General features: G+C 43.4%; 1 protein-coding gene across 1 annotated transcript in view; it reads left to right on the plus strand.

The window, feature by feature from the left end:
• PARG (poly(ADP-ribose) glycohydrolase) overlaps positions 1–19,629 on the plus strand; it is a 66,821-nt gene that overhangs the window by 28,150 nt on the left and 19,042 nt on the right. Inside the window, exons 8-11 of the mRNA XM_083364187.1 lie at positions 40–132; positions 3,309–3,466; positions 17,070–17,149; positions 18,930–18,990. Coding sequence (XP_083220313.1) covers positions 40–132; positions 3,309–3,466; positions 17,070–17,149; positions 18,930–18,990 — 392 coding nt within the window. The remainder of the gene's footprint in view (positions 1–39; positions 133–3,308; positions 3,467–17,069; positions 17,150–18,929; positions 18,991–19,629) is intronic.

The following is a 19,629-nucleotide window of genomic DNA, read 5'->3' on the forward strand; positions in this document are numbered from 1 at the left end:
CCCCTGAACCCTGACATCTCCTCCTTGTTTTTACTCCAGGTGCTGGAAGACGCAGAAGCCCAGCATCTCTTTCAGTCCATTTTGCCTGACATGGCGAAACTGGCGCTCTCTCTGCCAAGCATTTGCACCCAGGTGAGTGTCCCCCGGCCCCATCCAAAGGGTGTTAATCCGGAGCGGGTTTGTTTGCTCTACAGGTAGTTCTCGACCTACAGCCGTAATGGAACCCGTTTATTAACGGTTACGCAGGTGGTCCTCGGCTTTGGGCCGCAATCGGGCCCGAAACTTATCTTTTTGTCGAGTGAGTTTTGCCCCATTCTTACGACGTTTCTTGCCACCCTTCTTAAGTGAACCGCAGCTGCCAGGTTAGTTATCACGGTTTGCTTTTTCAGAAGGTGAGAAAAGGGGGCGGGGTGTCCCTCTGACCCCAGGGCCCCCCGCGACCGTCGTAAATCTGTGTCAGCTGCCGAGCCTCTGAATTTCGATCACGTGGCCACCAGGATACCGCAGTGGTTTTTGCAAGCGTGAACAATGGTCGGACGTCCCTGTTTTTCAGAGCCGTTGTTAACTTGGAATGGTCACTAAATGAAATGTTATAAGTTCGAGGACCACCTGTACTGTACGTGGTTGTAAAACAGGCCTATCGTGTGACCAACTTTTTTCCCCCCATTTTTTTTGCAGCAGTCTTGCTTTGTCTGCACGCACCATCAAGTGGCTTTTGTTATACTAATACAACTCCTGTCTCCCCTGTAGGTGCTTGCTTGGCATCCCTTTTTTTTCCAGAGGGGAAAAGGACCTTTTTCAGCAGAAGGTGGAAAATTCAGAGGTCCTGTGTTTTTTTGACACCCCCCCCCCCTCCAGTATGATTCTTGGAGGTAACCAGCAGTTTTTGGTTGTTGTTGTTGTTGTTGTTAGTTGCGAAGTCGTGTCCGACCCATCGTGACCCCATGGATGATGTTCCTCCAGGCCTTCCTGTCCTCTACCATCTGCTGGAGTCCATTTAAGCTCACGCCTACTGCTTCAGGGACTCCATCCAGCCACCTCATTCTCTGTCGTCCCCTTCTTCTCTTGCCCTCAACCTTTCCCAGCATTAGGCTCTTCTCCAGTGAGTCCTTCCTCCTCATTAGGTGGCCAAAGTATTTGAGTTTTAGCTTCAGGATCTGGCCTTCTAAAGAGCAGTCAGGGTGGATCTCCTCTAGGACTGACCGGTTTGATCGCCTTGCAGTCCAAGGGACTCATAGGAGTCTTCTCCAGCACCATAGTTCAAAGGCTTCAATTCTTTGGCGCTCAGCCTTTCTTATGGTCCAGCTTTCACTGCCATACATTGCAACTGGGAAGACCATAGCCTAGACTATACACACTTTTGTTGATAGGGTAATGTTTCTGCATTTTAGTGTGCTGTCTAGATTTGTCATGGCTTTCCTCTCGAGGAGCAAGCGTCTTTTAATTTCTTGGCTACAGTCCCCATCTGCAGTGATCTTGGAGCCCAGGAAAATAAAATCTGTCACTACCTCCATTTCTTCCCCATCTATTTGCCAGGAATTGAGAGGGCCAGATGCCATGATCTTGGTTTTCTTAATGTTGAGTTTCAACCCAAGTTTTTCACTCTCCTTCTTCACCCGCAACAAGAGGCTCTTTAGTTCTTCTTCACTTTCTGCCATTAGAGTTTTTGGTTAAAACTCTTTAATTCTAGGCTGCTACGAATCAGCAGCCTAGAACTAAGAGTTTTAACCCGAAGCTGCTGGTTGCCTGTAATAATCGTACTGGGGGGAAAAAATAAAACACAGGACCTCTGAATTTATGATTGCAAAGAACCACAGGAAGTGAACGGTCCTTTCTCCTGAATTGAGAGAAGAGAATTTTTGACTAAGGGTACCATCCCGTTTTGAAAATCTGCATTATCTTCCCGAATTCTGCCACAACTAACAAGTTACTTCTGCTTTGCACTTTTTTTTTTAATTGAAAAGTTTTACAGTACATTTTTGAATACAAAACCCCTCCCCTCCCCTTTGCACTTTTTAAAGCAATTGCTTCTTCAGGAGATGCGCAGAACCGGGTTCCGATTATCCCCTCTTTGTGGGCTGCTGACTGCACGTTCTCTTGACGTTAAACTCATTTGTAAAACAACCAGACAGTAAATGAGGCTTGAGTGGAAACTTCTTGGCTTGCCTTTTCTTTTTTTTTTCCCTTTCTTGAACCGTAATTTTCTTTTTTTTTCCATTTAAAAGCAAGGCAATCAAAGGAATGCGTCAGTACTTCTAAGGTGGTTGTGGTTTTTTGTTGTTGTTTTTTTTGGTGTCTCATCATGGCGCCTTGTCTCACAGTTGTTACGGTGTGATTGCTTGTGATTGCCCTTTTCTAAACCGCATGAGAGTCAAACTGCTAAGGACAATTAAACGCAACCCCTTCCTGCTTTTTTTTTTCTTCTTTTTTTTTTCTTCCTGGCTTCTTCACGTTCCACCTGTTCCCCCCCTTTCTGAAGGTCTTCCAAGACCCTGATGTTTTGTTTGCTCTCCTTGTTTTTATTGATTGAAGGCTGCAGTTTGCCAAACAAGACTCTTGTCCCAATCAACTTGGATAAACAACTCTTGACTCGGGTGGTGATGCTGATTTAAGGAGATACCAGCACCTCTTTAAAATTAGCAAATGTAATTTTTGTTCTAGCAGCTTCTCGTCGCCGGGTGATGCTTTTGTGTTCGGAATTTATAAAGTGATTATCTATGCCCATCTTGTTCTTCCAGAGGTGCTTTTCAAAAGACAAACTGGACTTTCTCGGGGTTTGGTGGAGCAGTGGGCTAATGCCTCCTTAAGTAACACCAGCTGCCTGCAATTAGTGCAGGTTCGAGTCCCACCAGGCTCAAGGTTGACTCAGCCTTCCATCCTTCCGAGGTAGGTAAAATGAGGACCCAGATTGTTGGGGGCAATTAAGCTGACTTTGTAATAATGCCGCCTGGGGTGTGTGTGAAAGCTCTAATAAGCAGGCCCATACACCGAATGAAGGCTACTGCTAAGCTTGTAAGCCGCCCTGAGTCTTCGGAGAAGGGCGGAATATAAATGGAATTAAAATAAATAAATAAATAAAAGTTTCTGCCCACCACCCCACCCCTTTAAAATGTTTTGCTCCTCATCCAAGAAGCTTCAGAAATTTCTCGGTTGAGAAAGAAGCAAAATATTTTCAAGGGGGAAAAAAAATAATAATCAAGGAAGTCCAGTTGCCTTTTTGGAAAAAAAGCAATCTTTGGGACAACCGTGACTTGGGACGATGGAGAATCTCCATAGACCCTGTCTTTTCTTTTTGTTTTGCTTTTTAGCCAATACCTCTTCTAAAGCAAAAAATGAACCACTCCATCACAATGTCACAGGAGCAGATGGCCAGTTTGCTAGCCAACGCCTTCTTCTGCACTTTCCCTCGGCGCAACGCAAAGATGAAGTCGGAATATTCAAGCTATCCGGACATTAACTTCAACAGGTAGAATGCCAGCCCTGTCTGAAAATACTCCAGTTTCCTCTGCCTGCAATTCTCCGCATGGTGCCTCATGACTTCTTCCGGTTACAAGTGGTCCTCGACTTACGAGCATTCACTTAGTGACTGTTCAAAATTACAATGGAAAAAAGTTGAGTTAAGACGGTTTTTCACACTCACGACCGTTCCAGCGTTGTCGTGGCCGCCTGATCAAAATTCAGAGGCTTGGCAACACGCCAGTTGTTGTGCGATGTTCTGGGCTCATGTGATCGGCTTTTGGAATCTTCTGACAATAGGAAAGCCCGATTCACTTAACAGCCATGTTACTAACATAACAACTGTGAGGGGGGGAAGTTAGTAAAATGGGGCAAAATGGACGGCCATCTTGCTTAGCAACAGAAATGTTGGCTTCAGTTGTGGTCGTAAGTCGAGGACTACCTGTATTCTCCAGGGTATCTGATTGTACACGAAGTCATTTTACTGAAGTTCAGGAAGTAGGAGACATTAGATGGTCTTTTTCCATTAGAACCTCCATTTATTTGGTCCTGATGTTGCCCTCGTGAGGTAAATATGAGCATTCGAGGGCATTTCATGAAGGGGTAGAAATACTGTGGGTTTAAATTGCACTTTGTGTTTGTTAACACAGCTTGCTGCAACACACTTACTCATTTTTCTACTGTCTATATTGTTGGGGGAAATTACATTCTATCTCAGAAATTGTTCGACTTGCCTTGGATATCTTTGTATTTGATATCTTTGAGGATACGGCCTTCTAAATCAATTAATTACCTGAGTCGGCCATTTTCTATAGCTAATCTTTTCCCCAACAGGAAAAAAAAGAACAAATTTAATGTACGCTTGTCCCAAAGGTGCTGTTTCAGGAGGAATTGAACTTCCTTGCTTTTTTTTTGTTTTTGAAGACGTTTCGCGTCTCACCCAAGAAGCTTCTTCAGTTCTGACTGGATCAAGAAGCTTCACCAATGTGCTGGAAATGCAGAAGGCTTCCAGGGACTTGTTATCATATGTGGTGGGAATGTTCAGAAGCGAAAATTTTTTGGCAGTGGATTAAAAATTGGTTGGAAGAAATATTACGACAAAAAATTGATTTAAAACCAGATTTTTTTATTAGGGATTATTAACGATAATCTCAGTAAAGCATCTCTCTACTTATTGGTATATATCTTAACCGCAGCAAAACTGGCATATGCCCAAAAATGGAAAAGAAAGGAAACACCCACTGAAGAAGAAATAATAGATAAAATTTTATCCTGCGCTGAAATGGACAGGTGTTAACCCTAGAGATCAAAAATAAGAACGAAACGGAGTATTGTGAAATTGGGCAAAATTTGTACAATTGGTTAGAGTTAAGGAGGATCGCTGAGACGAACATTGTTTGATTGGTTGATAACGTAAGCATTTTTTTTATTAGCATCTATATAATGGACATAACTGAAAGATACGTAAATATAACGCTGAGGACTGAATGACAGTTTACTAAAAAAAAAAAAAACCCGACAGATCTTATATGTACATTTTTATTATACTCTGTCCTGTTATAGATTGTATTTTAGGTTTTTGTTATTTCTTTCTGCAACACAAGATAATACCGATAGTAGTGTTGTAGCTAGGGAAGTTGAATCATGTCCACTTTTGTTTTTAAATGTATATTTAATAAAAATTTTCAACAAAAAAAAGAAGCTTCTTCACCTTGACTGAGTCAGCATTCAGTCAGAACTGAAGAAGCTTCTTGGATGAGAAGAGAAACGTCTTCAAAAAAAACACACACACACACACAAAAACCCCGAGGAAGTCCAGTTGCCTCTTGAAAAAGCCCTTTTGGGACAACCACAACCTGGATGACTGAGAATCTCCATGGACATTTAACGTACACTTGCTTGGGAAGCTTAAACCCGACCCCGCGTCTTTGTGTTTCACTTGAGGCCAACACAGCTGTTGTCAAAACAAACATTTTAAATCTGTGGTGTAAGAGTCGTTTTAGGCAATAAAAGGGCAACCTGGATGCGTACGTAGTCAGCGAAAAGCTAGGTGTCCGATGACTTGAAGCCTGTCATCTGTTTTTGTCAAAACCTGCCACGAAAGGTTAAAAATATTATGTGTTTATTTTTCTTAAGCCTCAGATTCCCTGCTTCTGTCCCCTTATGTGCCGTTGACAGCAATTGATTGGAAGCTTTTTTTTTTTGTTTTTTTGTTTTAAAGTTCTTAACCATGCTGAATTTTATATAGTGGAACCTAGATTATTATTATTTTTATTGAAAAGTTTCACAGTACATTTTAAGTATACTCCATCCTTCCCCCACATCACCCCCTCTCCCCCTCACCCCCCGATTTCCCAGAGCTGAAAGCAGTGCATTACCTCTAACAAGCTTAAACTAAAATATTTATTTATTTATTTTATTTATTTTAATTCCATTTATATCCCGCCCTTCTCCGAAGACTCAGGGCGGCTTACAAACTTAGCAGTAGCCTTCATTCTATGTATATGCCTGCTTATTAGGGCTTTCATCAACTATGAATACACTTTAAATCCTATCGCACTTTAACTCCCCTTAGACAGAGGTAAATAATAGTACGTCTTATAATTCTAACATTCATTCATATGCTAGGATGAAATGTTTTAGTCCCATATTTATTCTGAATATAATCGATCCATCTTCTCCATTCCGAAATATATCTCTGTTGCGATTGTTCTTTCAGATATGCTGAAATCTTTGCCATTTCTGCCAAGTTTGAAACTTTTAAAGTCCACTCTTCTCTAGTAGGCAGTTCCTCCTTCTTCCAATATTGCGAAACCAAAAGTCTTGCTGCCGTTATTAAATTCAACATCAACTTAGTTTCTATAACAGTACAATCAGTAATAATACCCAGTAAGAGTAACTGTGGAGTAAACCTTATCATTTTCTTAAATATCTTCTGCATATTCCACCAAATTTTAATCCAAAAAACTTTATAAGTTTTTTACAAGTCCACCATATATGAAAATACGTTGCATCCTCACAACCACACCTCCAACATTTAGGCTGATAATTTGGATACATACATGTTAATTTTTTTAGGATCTAAGTGCCATCTATAAAACATTTTATAAAAATTCTCTCTTAAATTTTGAGCCTGAGTAAATTTTACATTTCTGACCCAAATTTTCCCCCAAAACATCCATCGTTATTGACTCTTGAATATTCTGGGCCCATTTTAATCATACAATCTTTGACAAGTTCCGTTTCTGAATCTATTTCTATCAATGCATTATATATATATATCCTTCTTATATGCACTTGACTTTGATCTCTAATGTGTTTTACCAAATTTTCATCTGTTGTTGTAATGCCAACTTTCTGATCTTCTTTCCATCTAGCTTGTATCTGACCATACTGAAACCAAGTTTGCACTATTTCCCCTTCTTTTAACCTAGATTATTTTGACTTTATTTACTGTGGAGCTTCTAGATAGCCACACAGGGGTTTCAGAGATGTGTTAAGGATTTGCGATTTTCCGTAATTTAATCTGAGATCAAGAGTCCCACAGCATCTTAAACTAAGGGACGCGTTCAGAGTCTTGAGTGGGCTACTAAAATTTCTACCGTCTACGAGGCTTGCGCATTCTCAAAACAACAATCCCAAAACACGCCCAACGCAAATTGGTGTTGCTTGGCGTGCAAGGGGATATTAGCCCCTAGGACGCACAACGGATATTTCCGAGAAGCTAAGATGGTCGATGCTCAGAAGACGTACCTGCAGAATAGACCAAAAAGCACATGAGGTAGAATTGTGCCACATAACGCAACACACAAGACGAATCCAAGCACAGTGCAGCCGGTACAGAACCAACAAAGCCAACTAACCGATCAGCTAATCGCACCCAAACACTTTTGGTTCCGTGGTGGCCCCCGACTCAGATTTCTTCCGTCTTAACTCCTCTTTTCTAGATGGTTGTGTGTTCTCACAAAGGCGCATTTTGAGGGGTTCACTGGCTGATATAACTGGGGCCCATCTCGGGCCGGAAGCATTATTGGAGATAGGACGCTGGAAGTCCTTCATTTCGCCCACAGTTATGTTGCCTTTAAAAGAAATTTGAAAATGCAAGGGAGAAGACAAGGAGAGGACATGTTGGGGACCCCAGTTTTTGATGATTCCTCCCCAAACATTTGTTAGGAGGTATACCCAATGACATATGATAAGACTTTTAGTGTCAAAGGTAATTTAATTTTCATGCCTTGGTTTGGCATTTCTCTTTGATTTCTCCTTGCAGTAGATGTCCCATACCCTTCCTTCCTTCCTTCCTTCCTTCCTTCCTTCCTTCCTTCCTTCCTTCCTTCCTTCCTTCCTTCCTTCCTTCCTTTCTTCTCCTCCCTCTCTCCCTGCCTTTCTTCCTTCCTCTTCCCCTTCCTTCCTTCCTTCCTTCCTTCCTCTTCCCCTTCCTTCCTTCCTTCCTTCCTTCCTTCCTTCCTTCCTTCCTTCCTTCCTTTCTTCTCCCTCTCTCCCTGCCTTCCTTCCTCTTCCCCTTCCTTCCTTCCTTCCTTCCTTCCTTCCTTCTTTCTTTCCTCTCCTTCCTCTCTCCCTGCCTTTCTTCCTTCCTCTTCCCCTTCCTTCCTTCCTTCCTTCCTCCCTTCCTTCCTTTTCCTCCCTCTCTCCCTGCCTTTCTTCCTTCCTCTTCCCCTTCCTTCCTTCCTTCTCCTCCCTCTCTCCCTGCCATTCTTCCTTCCTCTTCCCCTTCCTTCCTTCCTTCCTTCCTTCCTTCCTTCCTTCCTTCTTCCTCCTCCCTCTCTCCCTTCCTTCCTTCCTTCCTTCCTTCTCCTCCCTCTCTTCCTTCCTCCCTCCCTCCCTTCCTCCCTCCCTCCCTCCCTCCCTTCCTTCCTTCCTTCCTTCCTTCCTTCCTTCCTTCCTTCCTTCCTTCCTTCCCATCACTCACTGCTCACATAAAGAATGAAATCTTTTATCTTTCTAAGAAGATTCCTTGCTCCATGTAATCTCAGAGCCACTGGCTTCTCATTACCGTACAGAACATTGATGTCCATATTTGAGCAGCTCTTCTTTCTTTCCCAAGAGGGACAGTTCTAAATAAAAAAAAATATTACGCAGGGATGAATCTTAGATTGTAGCACGTTCTTTTGGTTAAAGCTAGAAGACAAAGCGGTGGGGAGCTCTGTCCTCTCTCTTTGAAAGAAAGAAAGAAAGCTTATGAACTTAAAAAAAAGAAATCGAGACAAGGGTAAAGTATGCTAGTTGAGATACATGTAACTGCATGAAATAGTCTTAAGCAAGGAAATGATTCTGCTGCATATTGTGTTTATCCAGGGGAGTGGAAATCTGATTTTCGGAGTAATGCAATTTGTCTTTTACCATAAGCATCAGTTGGATAACTTTAATGACCATCAATTTTTTTTCATCTATTTGGAGCTAATCCACTTAGGGAATAAGAGGCCCATATTATATGTACGAAAACTGGCCCTGGTAGCCTCCCGCACGTGAGTTCATTCCCAACACCTGAATATTTTCTGGAAGTTGGGTTTTTTTTTTAAACAAAAAAACCCCCAGCTTGTTTATGAATGGTACGTATTATTTCCCCAGGGAAAAATTGAAAAGTGCAACAACAGCAACCTTTCCTTGTTTGGAGTTATTGTGCAGCTCAGAGGCCAACAATACTTTTGGGGGGTACATTTGGAGCTGAGAACGTGTCAGAGGCACCCCTTCGGAGTGTCTTCACGATGCCTTGTACGCAGCTGCCATAACCACCCATCCCTCCTTTTTTTTTTAAAACTGACTCTTGCCATCGTAAATATTTGAGCCACAAAAATAAAATAAAATTTCAAAAAATCTGGCTTTTCGAAGGATTGGTGGAAGGGAAATAGTTCTGGGCAGTGGTGGGATTCAAATAGGTCAGGGGTAGGCAACCTCGGCTCTTTTATGACTCGTGGACTTGCAACTCCCAGAATTCCTGAGTCAGCATAGCTGACTCAGGAATTCTGGGAGTTGCAAGTCCACGAGTCATAAAAGAGCCGAGTTTGCCTACCCCTGAAATAGGCCAACGACCGGGTCTCTACGTGGATGCCGCTTCCGGAAGTCCATTCTTGGGCCCGGGCAACAAAACATTAGCTGCCGGTTCTGCCGAAATGGCGCGAACCGGCTGAATCCCACCCCCCCACCCCTGTTTCTGGGGGGGGGGAATTGAAATATACCCAATATTCATTTTTCAGACCAAACCTAAGACTAATTTAAGATGGCCCAGTGTGGACTTTGTTCGATTCGCAGCTTAATTGCGTTGGAATGCCTATAAGGGAGCCTTGGTGGCGCAGTGGGCTAATGCCTCCTTAAGTAACACCAGCTGCCTGCAATTAGTGCAGGTTCGCATCCCACCAGGCTCAAGGTTGACTCAGCCTTCCATCCTTCCGAGGTAGGTAAAATGAGGACCCAGATTGTTGGGGAGCAATTAAGCTGACTTTGTAAAAATGCCGCTTGGGGTGTGTGTGTGTGTGTGTGAAAGCCCTAACAAGCAGGCATATACATAGAATGAAGGCTACTGCTAAGCTTGTAAGCCGCCCTGAGTCTTCGGAGAAGGGCGGGATATAAATGGAATTAAAATAAAATAAATAAATAAAATATAAGCAGGATTTAGTCGAGAGGCTCCGTTCGATCGCTCAACTGAAATCAATACGGCTTTCAACCTTTTCAATTTCGCCCTCTTTTGTGCTTCTCCTGCCAAGGTCTTCTCCTGCCAAGGTCCGCTAACCTCTAAATTAAGAGACTTAACAACCAACAGGCCTAGAAAGAAAGGCAGCGCTGACTGAGGCCCATCCCGGGAGGTTTGGCCTTGGGGGGAAGCACCGGGCACTCCGGAATGTGGGATCAAAGTCGTCCTGTTAGAAATTAATAGAACATTTTGGGGTGAAATACAGCAATGTAGGTAAAGACCTTGACTTAACTGCTCATTTTTAAATGGAAAACCTCCCTCTCTTTTTCCCTCCCTTCTTTCCCTCCTTCCTCCCTCCCTCCCTCCCTCCCTCCCTTTATTCCTTTCTCCCTCTTTCCTTCCTTTCTTCTTTCCCTCCTTCTTCCATTCTCTTTTCCCTCCTCCCTCCCTCCTTCTTTCCTTCCTTCCTTCCTTTCCCTCCTTTCGTTCCTTTCTTCTTTCCCTCCTTCTTTCCTTCCTTTCTTCTTTCCCTCCATCTTCCCTTCCTTGCTTCCTCCCTCTCTCCCCTCTCCTTTCCTTCCTTTCTTCTTTCCCTCCCTCCTTCTTTCCTTCCTTTCTCTTTTCCCTCCTTTCCTTCCTTTCTTCTTTCCCTCTCTCCCTCCTTTCCTTCCTTTCTTCTTTCCCTCCTTCTTTCCTTCCTTGCTTCCTCCTTCTCTCCCCTCAATTTCTTTTTTTCTTCTATTTCCAAAAGTTTGAATGTTTTCCACTTTCTACCGGGGGGGGGGGGAAGATCTAGGGAAAGTAATATTTGTTGGATAGATGATGCTGTAGAGGATAAAGAACGTGTGATTTTGTCACAAGTGCAAAAAAAATAATAATAATTCACCTTTAGATCAAGTACCGGTAGTTGGGTTTTTTTTTAATTTGGGTAGAGTTGATGTTACACTTGATATTTGGTTGGCTGCAATAAATATGGAAAGATATTGCCTGTGAGGTTAAATGGTTGAAATGTGTTCTTTTACTCACAAGCCAGGGGAATCCTAAACCCTCTAAGCTATTTTCTATGTAAATTTGCTTAATTAAAAGACTCACAGCCATAACCAAGAATTTGTTTTCCACAGTGCTTTGTGTCTGACGTGGTTTGGAGGCACGTGGTGACTTTCTCATCAGAAAACTTAAATCTAACTTGAGGAAAATTCTCTTTTTCTAGAACTTGGAGGGGGGAAAAAGCAAAATATGCAAACATTCTTTATACGCTCAGCCGACTAAAGTGTCCAATTCTCAACAAGATACGAAAGATGCTAATACCTTTTGAGAAAATGGAAAAGGAGTACAATGGTGTAGCGGCAAGACAAAATAGATTTTTGACATTACCAATGCGGGCAGCTTTTAAATAAATTTAATACATGAAAAAAAGGCAAACTGGAAAACAAAACGTTTACACTTAATATGAGCTTTTCAATCCTCTGTTAACCTTTTGAAGGGAAGAGTTCTGTTTTCCTTAATTACTACTGTATGGTCCATTTTTCTCTAAAAGGGACTGAATAATCTATTGCGGGGGTTCCCAACCCCAGGTCCATGGACCGGTACCGGGCTGCAGCATTCCAGAAACCGGTCCAAACAAACAAGCAAAGCCCCATCTGCGGGATGCAGGCAGCACACAAAACCACACACACCCCGGTCTGCGGAAAAACCTCTCTCCAAGGAACCGGTCCCTGGTGCCCAAAAGGTTAAAAGTAAAGGTTCCCCCGCACATGTGTGCTATTCGTTTCCGACTCTAGGGGCCGGTGCTCATCTCCGTTTCAAAGCCGAAGAGCCAGCGCTTGTCCGAGGACGTCTCCGTGGTCATGTGGCCGGCATGACTAGACACCAAATGCGCACGGAATGCTGTTACCTTCCCACCGGAGTGGTCCCTATTTTTCTACTTGCATTTTTACGTGCTTTCGAACTGCTAGGTTGGCAGAAGCTGGGACGAGTAACGGGCGCTCACTCTGCTACGCGGCACTGGGGATTGGACCCGCCAAACTGCCGACCTTCTGATCGACAAGCTCAGCGTCCTAACACACTGAGCCACCGCGTCCCTTTGTCCAAAAGGTTGGGGGCCTCCAGATCTATTGCAATTATGAAAACTGCTACAAATAAAAGTATATGACAAGGAGCAACCTGTGGCAACCGGAATGAGTTAAAAAGAAAAGTACTTTTATTTTTAAATTCTTGAAGGAAAGGTGTAACATTGAAATGCCGTAAAGATATCCCAAGCCGCCACCTCCATTCATGAGCAGCTGTTGTGGACATCCAATGGGTCATCAGATACTTCTAAATAGTGGATCAGGATATAATCCTGTTCTTGGACTGGATCTCTCCAGGTTTGCTAGGAAAGCGAAAATGTCGATCATTTGTATCCCTTGACGGGTTGCCCTGTTAGCAGCAAAAACCCGATAATGCTCAAATTACATTATTGGTCGAATCGCAGACACCGAATAACGGAGGCAAATACTACCAGATCAAAATGACGAGCTCTCCCATTTACTTCTATTGCTTTATAATTAGGTCAACGTCTACGAAAAGCCTGCCAGAATGTTCCATTAGCAAATTGATTATCTGACGCCTGATCAACAAACTGCCTTCAAGTTCCTCCTCCAGATCTTGAGATTGTTAAATAAAAATGTAAGGAGCAAGATGAAGTGCCACCTAAGACCAAAGTCTCGTAGCATCAGGAATTCTTTTACAGTTCCACTGTTAGCAACATTTGGGCGCTGTAGAAAACATCTGGGACGTTTAAGCCTAAGAACAATCTACAAAAACACGTGTGATGCACCACTACCTTCAACTGACTGGTGCTTGTCTTCTTACTTCAGGCCACGTTTGTTGCTGTTCTAGCCATAAACAAAAGAGCAAGCTGTAGCATCCTCTGTGTAACCTGTGTAACCTCAGTGTTGCTGCTAAGGACCGGTTCTTAACAACCTCAGAAGTTGAGTAGTTTGCAACCATGCTGTTCACTCACTGAGATGTCTCAGGACAATAATTCCACAAGGTCACAGAAGATCTACCAAAGATCTCTTTCATAGGCTCGACCTTTTTCATGTGGGACTTTTCAGGTCTTCCAGATGATAAAACGCTGCTACTTCATTCATCGGAGTCTGGTACAACATCCAGGTTAACAGGTACCTTGGCAGCAAAATCATTTTTTTTCCTACTTCACAGGCACCTGTACCTTCAGTTGCACACTTTCAGCCATTGCAGCATCTCCAAAGAGTTCCCAAGTTGACTCTAGATATCCTGCCATCTTAGAAGTTTCCAGAGTTATTTGGATGTGTTCTTCACAATTACAACTGAAGTTAATTGCAAGTGAAAATACTTCCCTATCTTACCCTGCTTGGACTGCACCTGGAAAACTTGTGTCCAGCTCTGGTCACCACAGTACGAAGAATGATGCTTAGAAGAACATCAAAGATAGTAAGGAACGTAGAGACTAAATCCCATGAAGAGCAGTCACAGGAAGTTGGCATGTCTAGTTTAAAGAAGAGGATGGGGAGAGACATGATAGCAGTCCTCCGATACATGAAGGGCTCTCACGGGAGAGCGAGTAGATGCCTCTCTAGCATCTGAGGACAAGACGAGAAGCAATGGGTGAAAGCTTCACAGTGAACGATCCAAAATTTTAACTTCGGAGGAATTTCCAGACTTTGAGAACTATTAATCAATGGAACAGCCCCCATCCTAAAGTTGTGGGGACTCCATCTCGGGAGGTTTTCAAGAAGAGACTGGACAGCCATTGGCCCAGGGGGTCCTGAGGATTCCTGCCCTGGATGTGGGTTGGACTTATGTTTATGTTTATTGGACTTATATACCGCCCTTCTCCCGTAGGACTCAGGGCGGTTCACAAGGAATTTAAAATAACAATACACATTACAAAAGTTAAGAACAATTAAAATAATTAAATTTAGTCCTTGAATAAAATAAAACCCCTATTAAAGTCCAATTAAAACCCAATTAAATAAAATTACAATTAAAATTCTCAGTCCTGGCCGGAAGCTCAAAGAGCCAGGTCTTCTGAGAGAAAATAAAAACCCAGTTAAAATTAAAATTAAAAATTCTCAGCCTGGGCCAGAGAGCTCGAAGAGCCAGGTCTTCAGGTCCCGGCAGAATGAACGGAGGTCGGGGGCAGTCCTAAGCTCTACGGGCAGCTGGTTCCAAAGGGCAGGCGCACCCACAGAGAAGGCCCTCCCCCTGGGTGTTATCCGCCAGCAATCCTTTGCCGGCGGTACCCTGAGAAGACCCTCCCTGTGGGATTGCACTGGATGAAGGGAACTTGATGCTGGCAGCAGGTGTTCCCTCAAATATCCCGGACCCATGCCATTTAGGGCCTTATAGGTCATCACCAGCACTTTGAATCTCACCCGGAGAGCAATCGGAAGCCAATGCAGCTCGCGGAGTAGAGGTGTTACATGGTAGTATTGGGAAACCCCCATAACAACTTGCGCGGCTGCATTCTGCACCAGCTGAAGCTTCCGGGTGGTCCTCAAGGGCAGCCCCATGTAGAGAGCGTTGCAGTAGTCCAACCGGGAGGTCACGGGACTTAGAAGACCCCCGAAGTCCCTTCCAACCCTAGGCTTATAATGAAAGCAGTATGGCCGGTTTTTTGTGTCACGCTTTTGAAAGCTAGCTTCCCAAACCAAGACTTTAAGTTTCAGCTGTTGAAATTTGACCCAAAGATGCTTTTATCTTTTTCAAGAGGCAACTGGGGTTTCTTCGTGTTTTCCCTTGAAGGCGTTTCGCTTCTCATCTGAGAAGCTTCTTCAATTCTGAACTGAAGCAGAACCAAAGAAGCTTCTCGGATGAGAAGTAAGACATCTTCAAGGAAAAGATGTTCTTGGGGCGGGGGGGGGGGAAGTACCTTTGGAACACCCCTGACCTGGATGACTGAGAAGCTCCATAGACACGTTGAAATCTGACTTCTCTTTTCCTTAAAACCTAAGCATGCCTTTCTACCAAACAGAATTAGACAGATGCTCTCGCACTACTGTCCCTTCCTAGTCAACATTTCAAGAGTGGATTTGAGAAACGAGCGTGTGCCCCCAATCTCTTTTGCCATCTCTGGCCTCTATTACACTGAAGGGACTCACTCTTTAAGAGGCATCCATCTTCCTGTTCTCAAGCCATCACAATTTCTCCTCCTAGGCAAAAATTGCATTATACGTCGGCCATCGCGGTGGATCTTGTTTTGTACGAAATCAAATCGAGTCACCTAAATGCAGATGGCTGGAGGGCAGTTTAAAACATGCTGGATATAAAAGTATGAGCTCTCTTTAATGAGTGAAAAGAGTTATGCTTACTGGTGTGCAAGGATTTTCATTTTACGAGGGTATTTCTACCCCTCCCCCCAAAAAACCTTTGAAATGCAACAAGGAAACATGTTTTCATGCACGGAGAAATGGCTGAAGAACAAAATCTTCCCCCCCCCTTAACCTTGAAAATGTAAATTATTATTATTATTATTATTATTATTATTATTATTATTATTATTATTAATAATAATAATAATAATAATAATAATAATAATAATAATAATAATAATAATAATAATAATAATAAATAATCACTGAAGGGAGCATAGCTTATTGTTGATACATTCCAGGGGGAGGTTTTGAAATGCTTATTGCCAAAATCAGCACAAATATAGCCAAGAAAACAAATATAGAAATGGTGACGCAAGTGGCAGAGTTACTTTTGTCTTGTTTTTTAACCTGTTAAATGTAGAAATCACGCCTTTCGTTTGCTAGGTGTTACGTAGCAAAAAGCTCAAAAAAGCAAGAGAGTGCAAGAGCACCACCTGCACGCATAAAAAATGGATAGTAACATAATAACAGGGACGCGGTGGCTCAGTGGGTTAGGACGCTGAGCTTGTCGATCAGAAGGTCGGCATTTTGGCGGGTCGAATCCCGAGTGCCGCGTAGCAGAGCGAGCGCCCGTTACTCGTCCCAGCTTCTGCCAACCTAGCAGTTCGAAAGCACGTAAAAATGCAAGTAGAAAAATAGGGACCACTACGGTGGGAAGGTAACAGCGTTCCGTGCGCCTTTGGCGTCCAGTCATGCCGGCCACATGACCACGGAGACGTCCTCGGACAAGCGCTGGCTCTTCGGCTTTGAAACGGAGATGAGCACCGGCCCCTAGAGTCGGAAACGACTAGCACGCATGTGCGGGGGAACTTTTACCTTTACCTTAATAATAATAAAGATAGCAAAGCATAAAATAAAACCCCCAAAAAATTCAGTTTGTATTTACTGCTTAAAATGGAACGAGGAAGGAACACATATTATCCAATTCCACAATTGGATCAAGGCTAATAAAAAGTCTCTCTCAAGTATGCTCCAGCAATCTTGTTTAGATGAGTGGAATATTGTCTTGAGTTCTGATCATGGCTCTGAAATTTTAGGCAGAATTCTTTGGATTCAGATAAGCTGGGTAAAGTACATTTGGGGCACAAGGAAGGAACTATCCAGCATTTTGACGTGGACTTAAGACTAAACTAAAAATTCACAACCTGGTCATGAAACTTAAACTAAGCTAAAATCCACAGCCTGCTTCCCTGCAGACGTTCTGGATCAAAAGTCTTCGTAAGCTTCAGTCATCAGAGAAAATTATTAGGGATTTGGGCTTCACACTGCTTGGAAAAGAGCGAGCGGAAGAGATTGTAGATCAGATCAGCTTTAAGACCTGTGGACTTCAATTCACAGAATTCGTGGCTGGCTGGGGAATTCTGGGAGCCGCGAGTCCACAAGCCGTAGATCCAAGTCTAGCTGCTATGTAGATCGTTGGCCCGTGATCCGGAGGAGGAAGCCGGAACTTAGAAAAGTCGTGAGAGGGATTATCTTTTATGTGGGCTTTGAGGCGTGCAACTGCTTCACTTTGCTTTGCTGAATTACTTTCCAATCGTCGTCTTCTCTTTTTTTGCTTCCTGTAGGTTGTTTGAGGGGCGATCTCCGAGAAAGCCTGAGAAGCTAAAAACCCTTTTCTGCTACTTCCGAAGAGTCACTGAAAAAAGTAAGCTTGTCAATCTCGTAGTCTTTTCTCTGCCCCCACCCCACCGCCAGAGAATAAGCCTTATAACTATCCCGGGGATAGGCAAACTTGTCTCTTTTATGAGTCGTGGACTTCAACTCCCAGAATTCCTGAGCCAGCCATGCTGAGGGGAAAGGGAGAGGTTTCCAAGCCGAGCCATGCCGGCTCAGGAATTCTGGGACTTGAAGTCCATGAGTCATAGAGATGCCAAGGATGGCCTAGGCCAGGGGGTAGGCAACCCTGGCTCTTTTATGAGTCGTGGACTTCAACTCCCAGAATTCCTGAGCCAGCCATGCTGAGGGGAAAGGGAGAGGATTCCAAGCCGAGCCATGCCGGCTCAGGAATTCTGGGAGTTGAAGTCCATGAGTCATAGAGATGCCAAGGATGGCCTAGGCCAGGGGGTAGGCAACCCTGGCTCTTTTATGAGTCGTGGACTTCAACTCCCAGAATTCCTGAGCCAGCCATGCTGAGGGGAAAGGGAGAGTTTCCAAGCTGAGCCACGCTGGCTGAGGAATTCTGGGAGTTGAAGTCCACGAGTCATGAAGGGGCCATAGTTCCCACACGCTGGCTGAGGAATTCTGGGAGTTGAAGTCCACGAGTCATGAAGGGGCCATAGTTCCCCCACGCTGGCTGAGGAATTCTGGGAGTTGAAGTCCACAAGTCACGAAGGGGCCATAGTTCCCACACGCTGGCTGAGGAATTCTGGGAGTTGAAGTCCACGAGTCATGAAGGGGCCATAGTTCTCCCACGCTGGCTCAGGAATTCTGGGAATTGAAGTCCACAAGTGATAAAAGAGCTAAGGTTGCCTACTCCTGAACTATCCTATTAATAACTAGCAGATCATGATTAATGGTAAAAGAAAGCCATTCAGCTTCGGGATCTATTTCATTTGAACCGGGACGGGGCGGTTTTCGGGCACTTGGGTCTCTAAAAGGTTCACCATCACTGGACTAGAAGATCTCCAATGTCCCTTCCAACTCTTGTTATTCTGTTCTGTTCTGCTTTTAGAAGGTGATAACTTTATTCGGGTGACCTTAGCTCATCGTAGAATAGTCTTTTTCTAGTGAAACAGAAGATTAATGCAAATATTCCTGAGGGGGGAAAAATGGAACAAGGCTTCCGACAAGCCTCTCGAAGCCCTTGCAGCTTCTAATAGATTAATAAGACTCTTTAAATATTTTCCGCAGAGAATTTTCCAGGGATATTGCATTCTGCAACCTTCATGTATTCATTTAGCAAACCCGTCAGCCGAATCATTGCAAAACCCAAGAGATGAGGCATTTCCATGAGAATAAAGTAAACTCAAAGAAAATAAACTTGTCTCCTCCTGTACGTGCTTCTCCAGCAAACTTTCCAAATCCAGCTCTCGTTTCTCTGAGATGGTTAGGTAGAATGGCAGCCTTAATTATTAGTAAGCATCCCAAGTTGGTCGGCTTTGTTGTCTATTTTGTTTTACTGTTTAAGCTTTTAATGCTTATATGTTTTCGTGCCTTTTCAATCTTCTAATGGTATTAGGCTCCTGTTCATGACGTCGTAAGCCGCCCAGAGTCACTGGATAGTGTGATGGGCGTCCTATAAATTTAATAAATAAATAGTGGCTGCACAAAAGGAAACGAATTCTTTCTAACTGCCACACTTCCTTCTCTTTCCCCAAAATGTCTTATATTTCCATCTTAGAAGCATGGGCTTTTCTGACTTGTGTCCCGTAGGATTTTTTTTTAACTTACTAATATTTATCTGTTTTGGTCTGTTTGCTTATAAGAACCCACTGGACTTGTGACATTCACCAGACAGTGTCTGCAGGAATTTCCAGAATGGGAAAGGTAAGTCAAGCAAAATCTTATCCTTTTTTTCAAATTTATATTAATTTCAATTCATTACAGTGAAAACTCAGCTGGGCATAAGATTGTTCAGTTCAAAGTGCAAATTGAAACAAAGAAAAGAGAGTGCATTTCAGGAAATAGCAATTGCCACTGTTCCAAGTTACAGCTAACATCTTCTTGCCTAATTGGTAAGCAAGGGTACAACATTTTGAAACCTGAATGGTTACTTCAGGATTGTTACCAGCCAGGAAGAAAAAAAACATACTGTAAAAGGAAACAGATTTTCCTGAATAACCTTAAAAAAAAGGGCATAACAAGTGATAAATGTAACGGTATGTTAGGACATTGGTGCTGGAGAAGACTCCTGCGAGTCACTGCAAGGCGATCAAACCGGTCAGTCCTAGAGGAGATCAATCCTGACTGCTCTTTAGAAGGACAGATCCTGAAGTTGAAACTCAAATACTTTGGCCATCTAATGAGGAGGAAGGACTCACTGGAGAAGAGCCTAATGCTGGGAAAGATTGAGGGCAATGGAAGAAGGGGACGACAGAGAACGAGGTGGCTGGATGGAGTCACTGAAGCAGTAGGCGTGAGCTTGAATGGGCTCCAGAAGATGGTAGAGGACAGGAAGGCCTGGAG

The sequence above is a fragment of the Vipera ursinii genome (assembly GCF_947247035.1).
Source record: "Vipera ursinii genome assembly, chromosome: 5".
Taxonomy (NCBI): Eukaryota; Metazoa; Chordata; class Lepidosauria; order Squamata; family Viperidae; genus Vipera; species Vipera ursinii.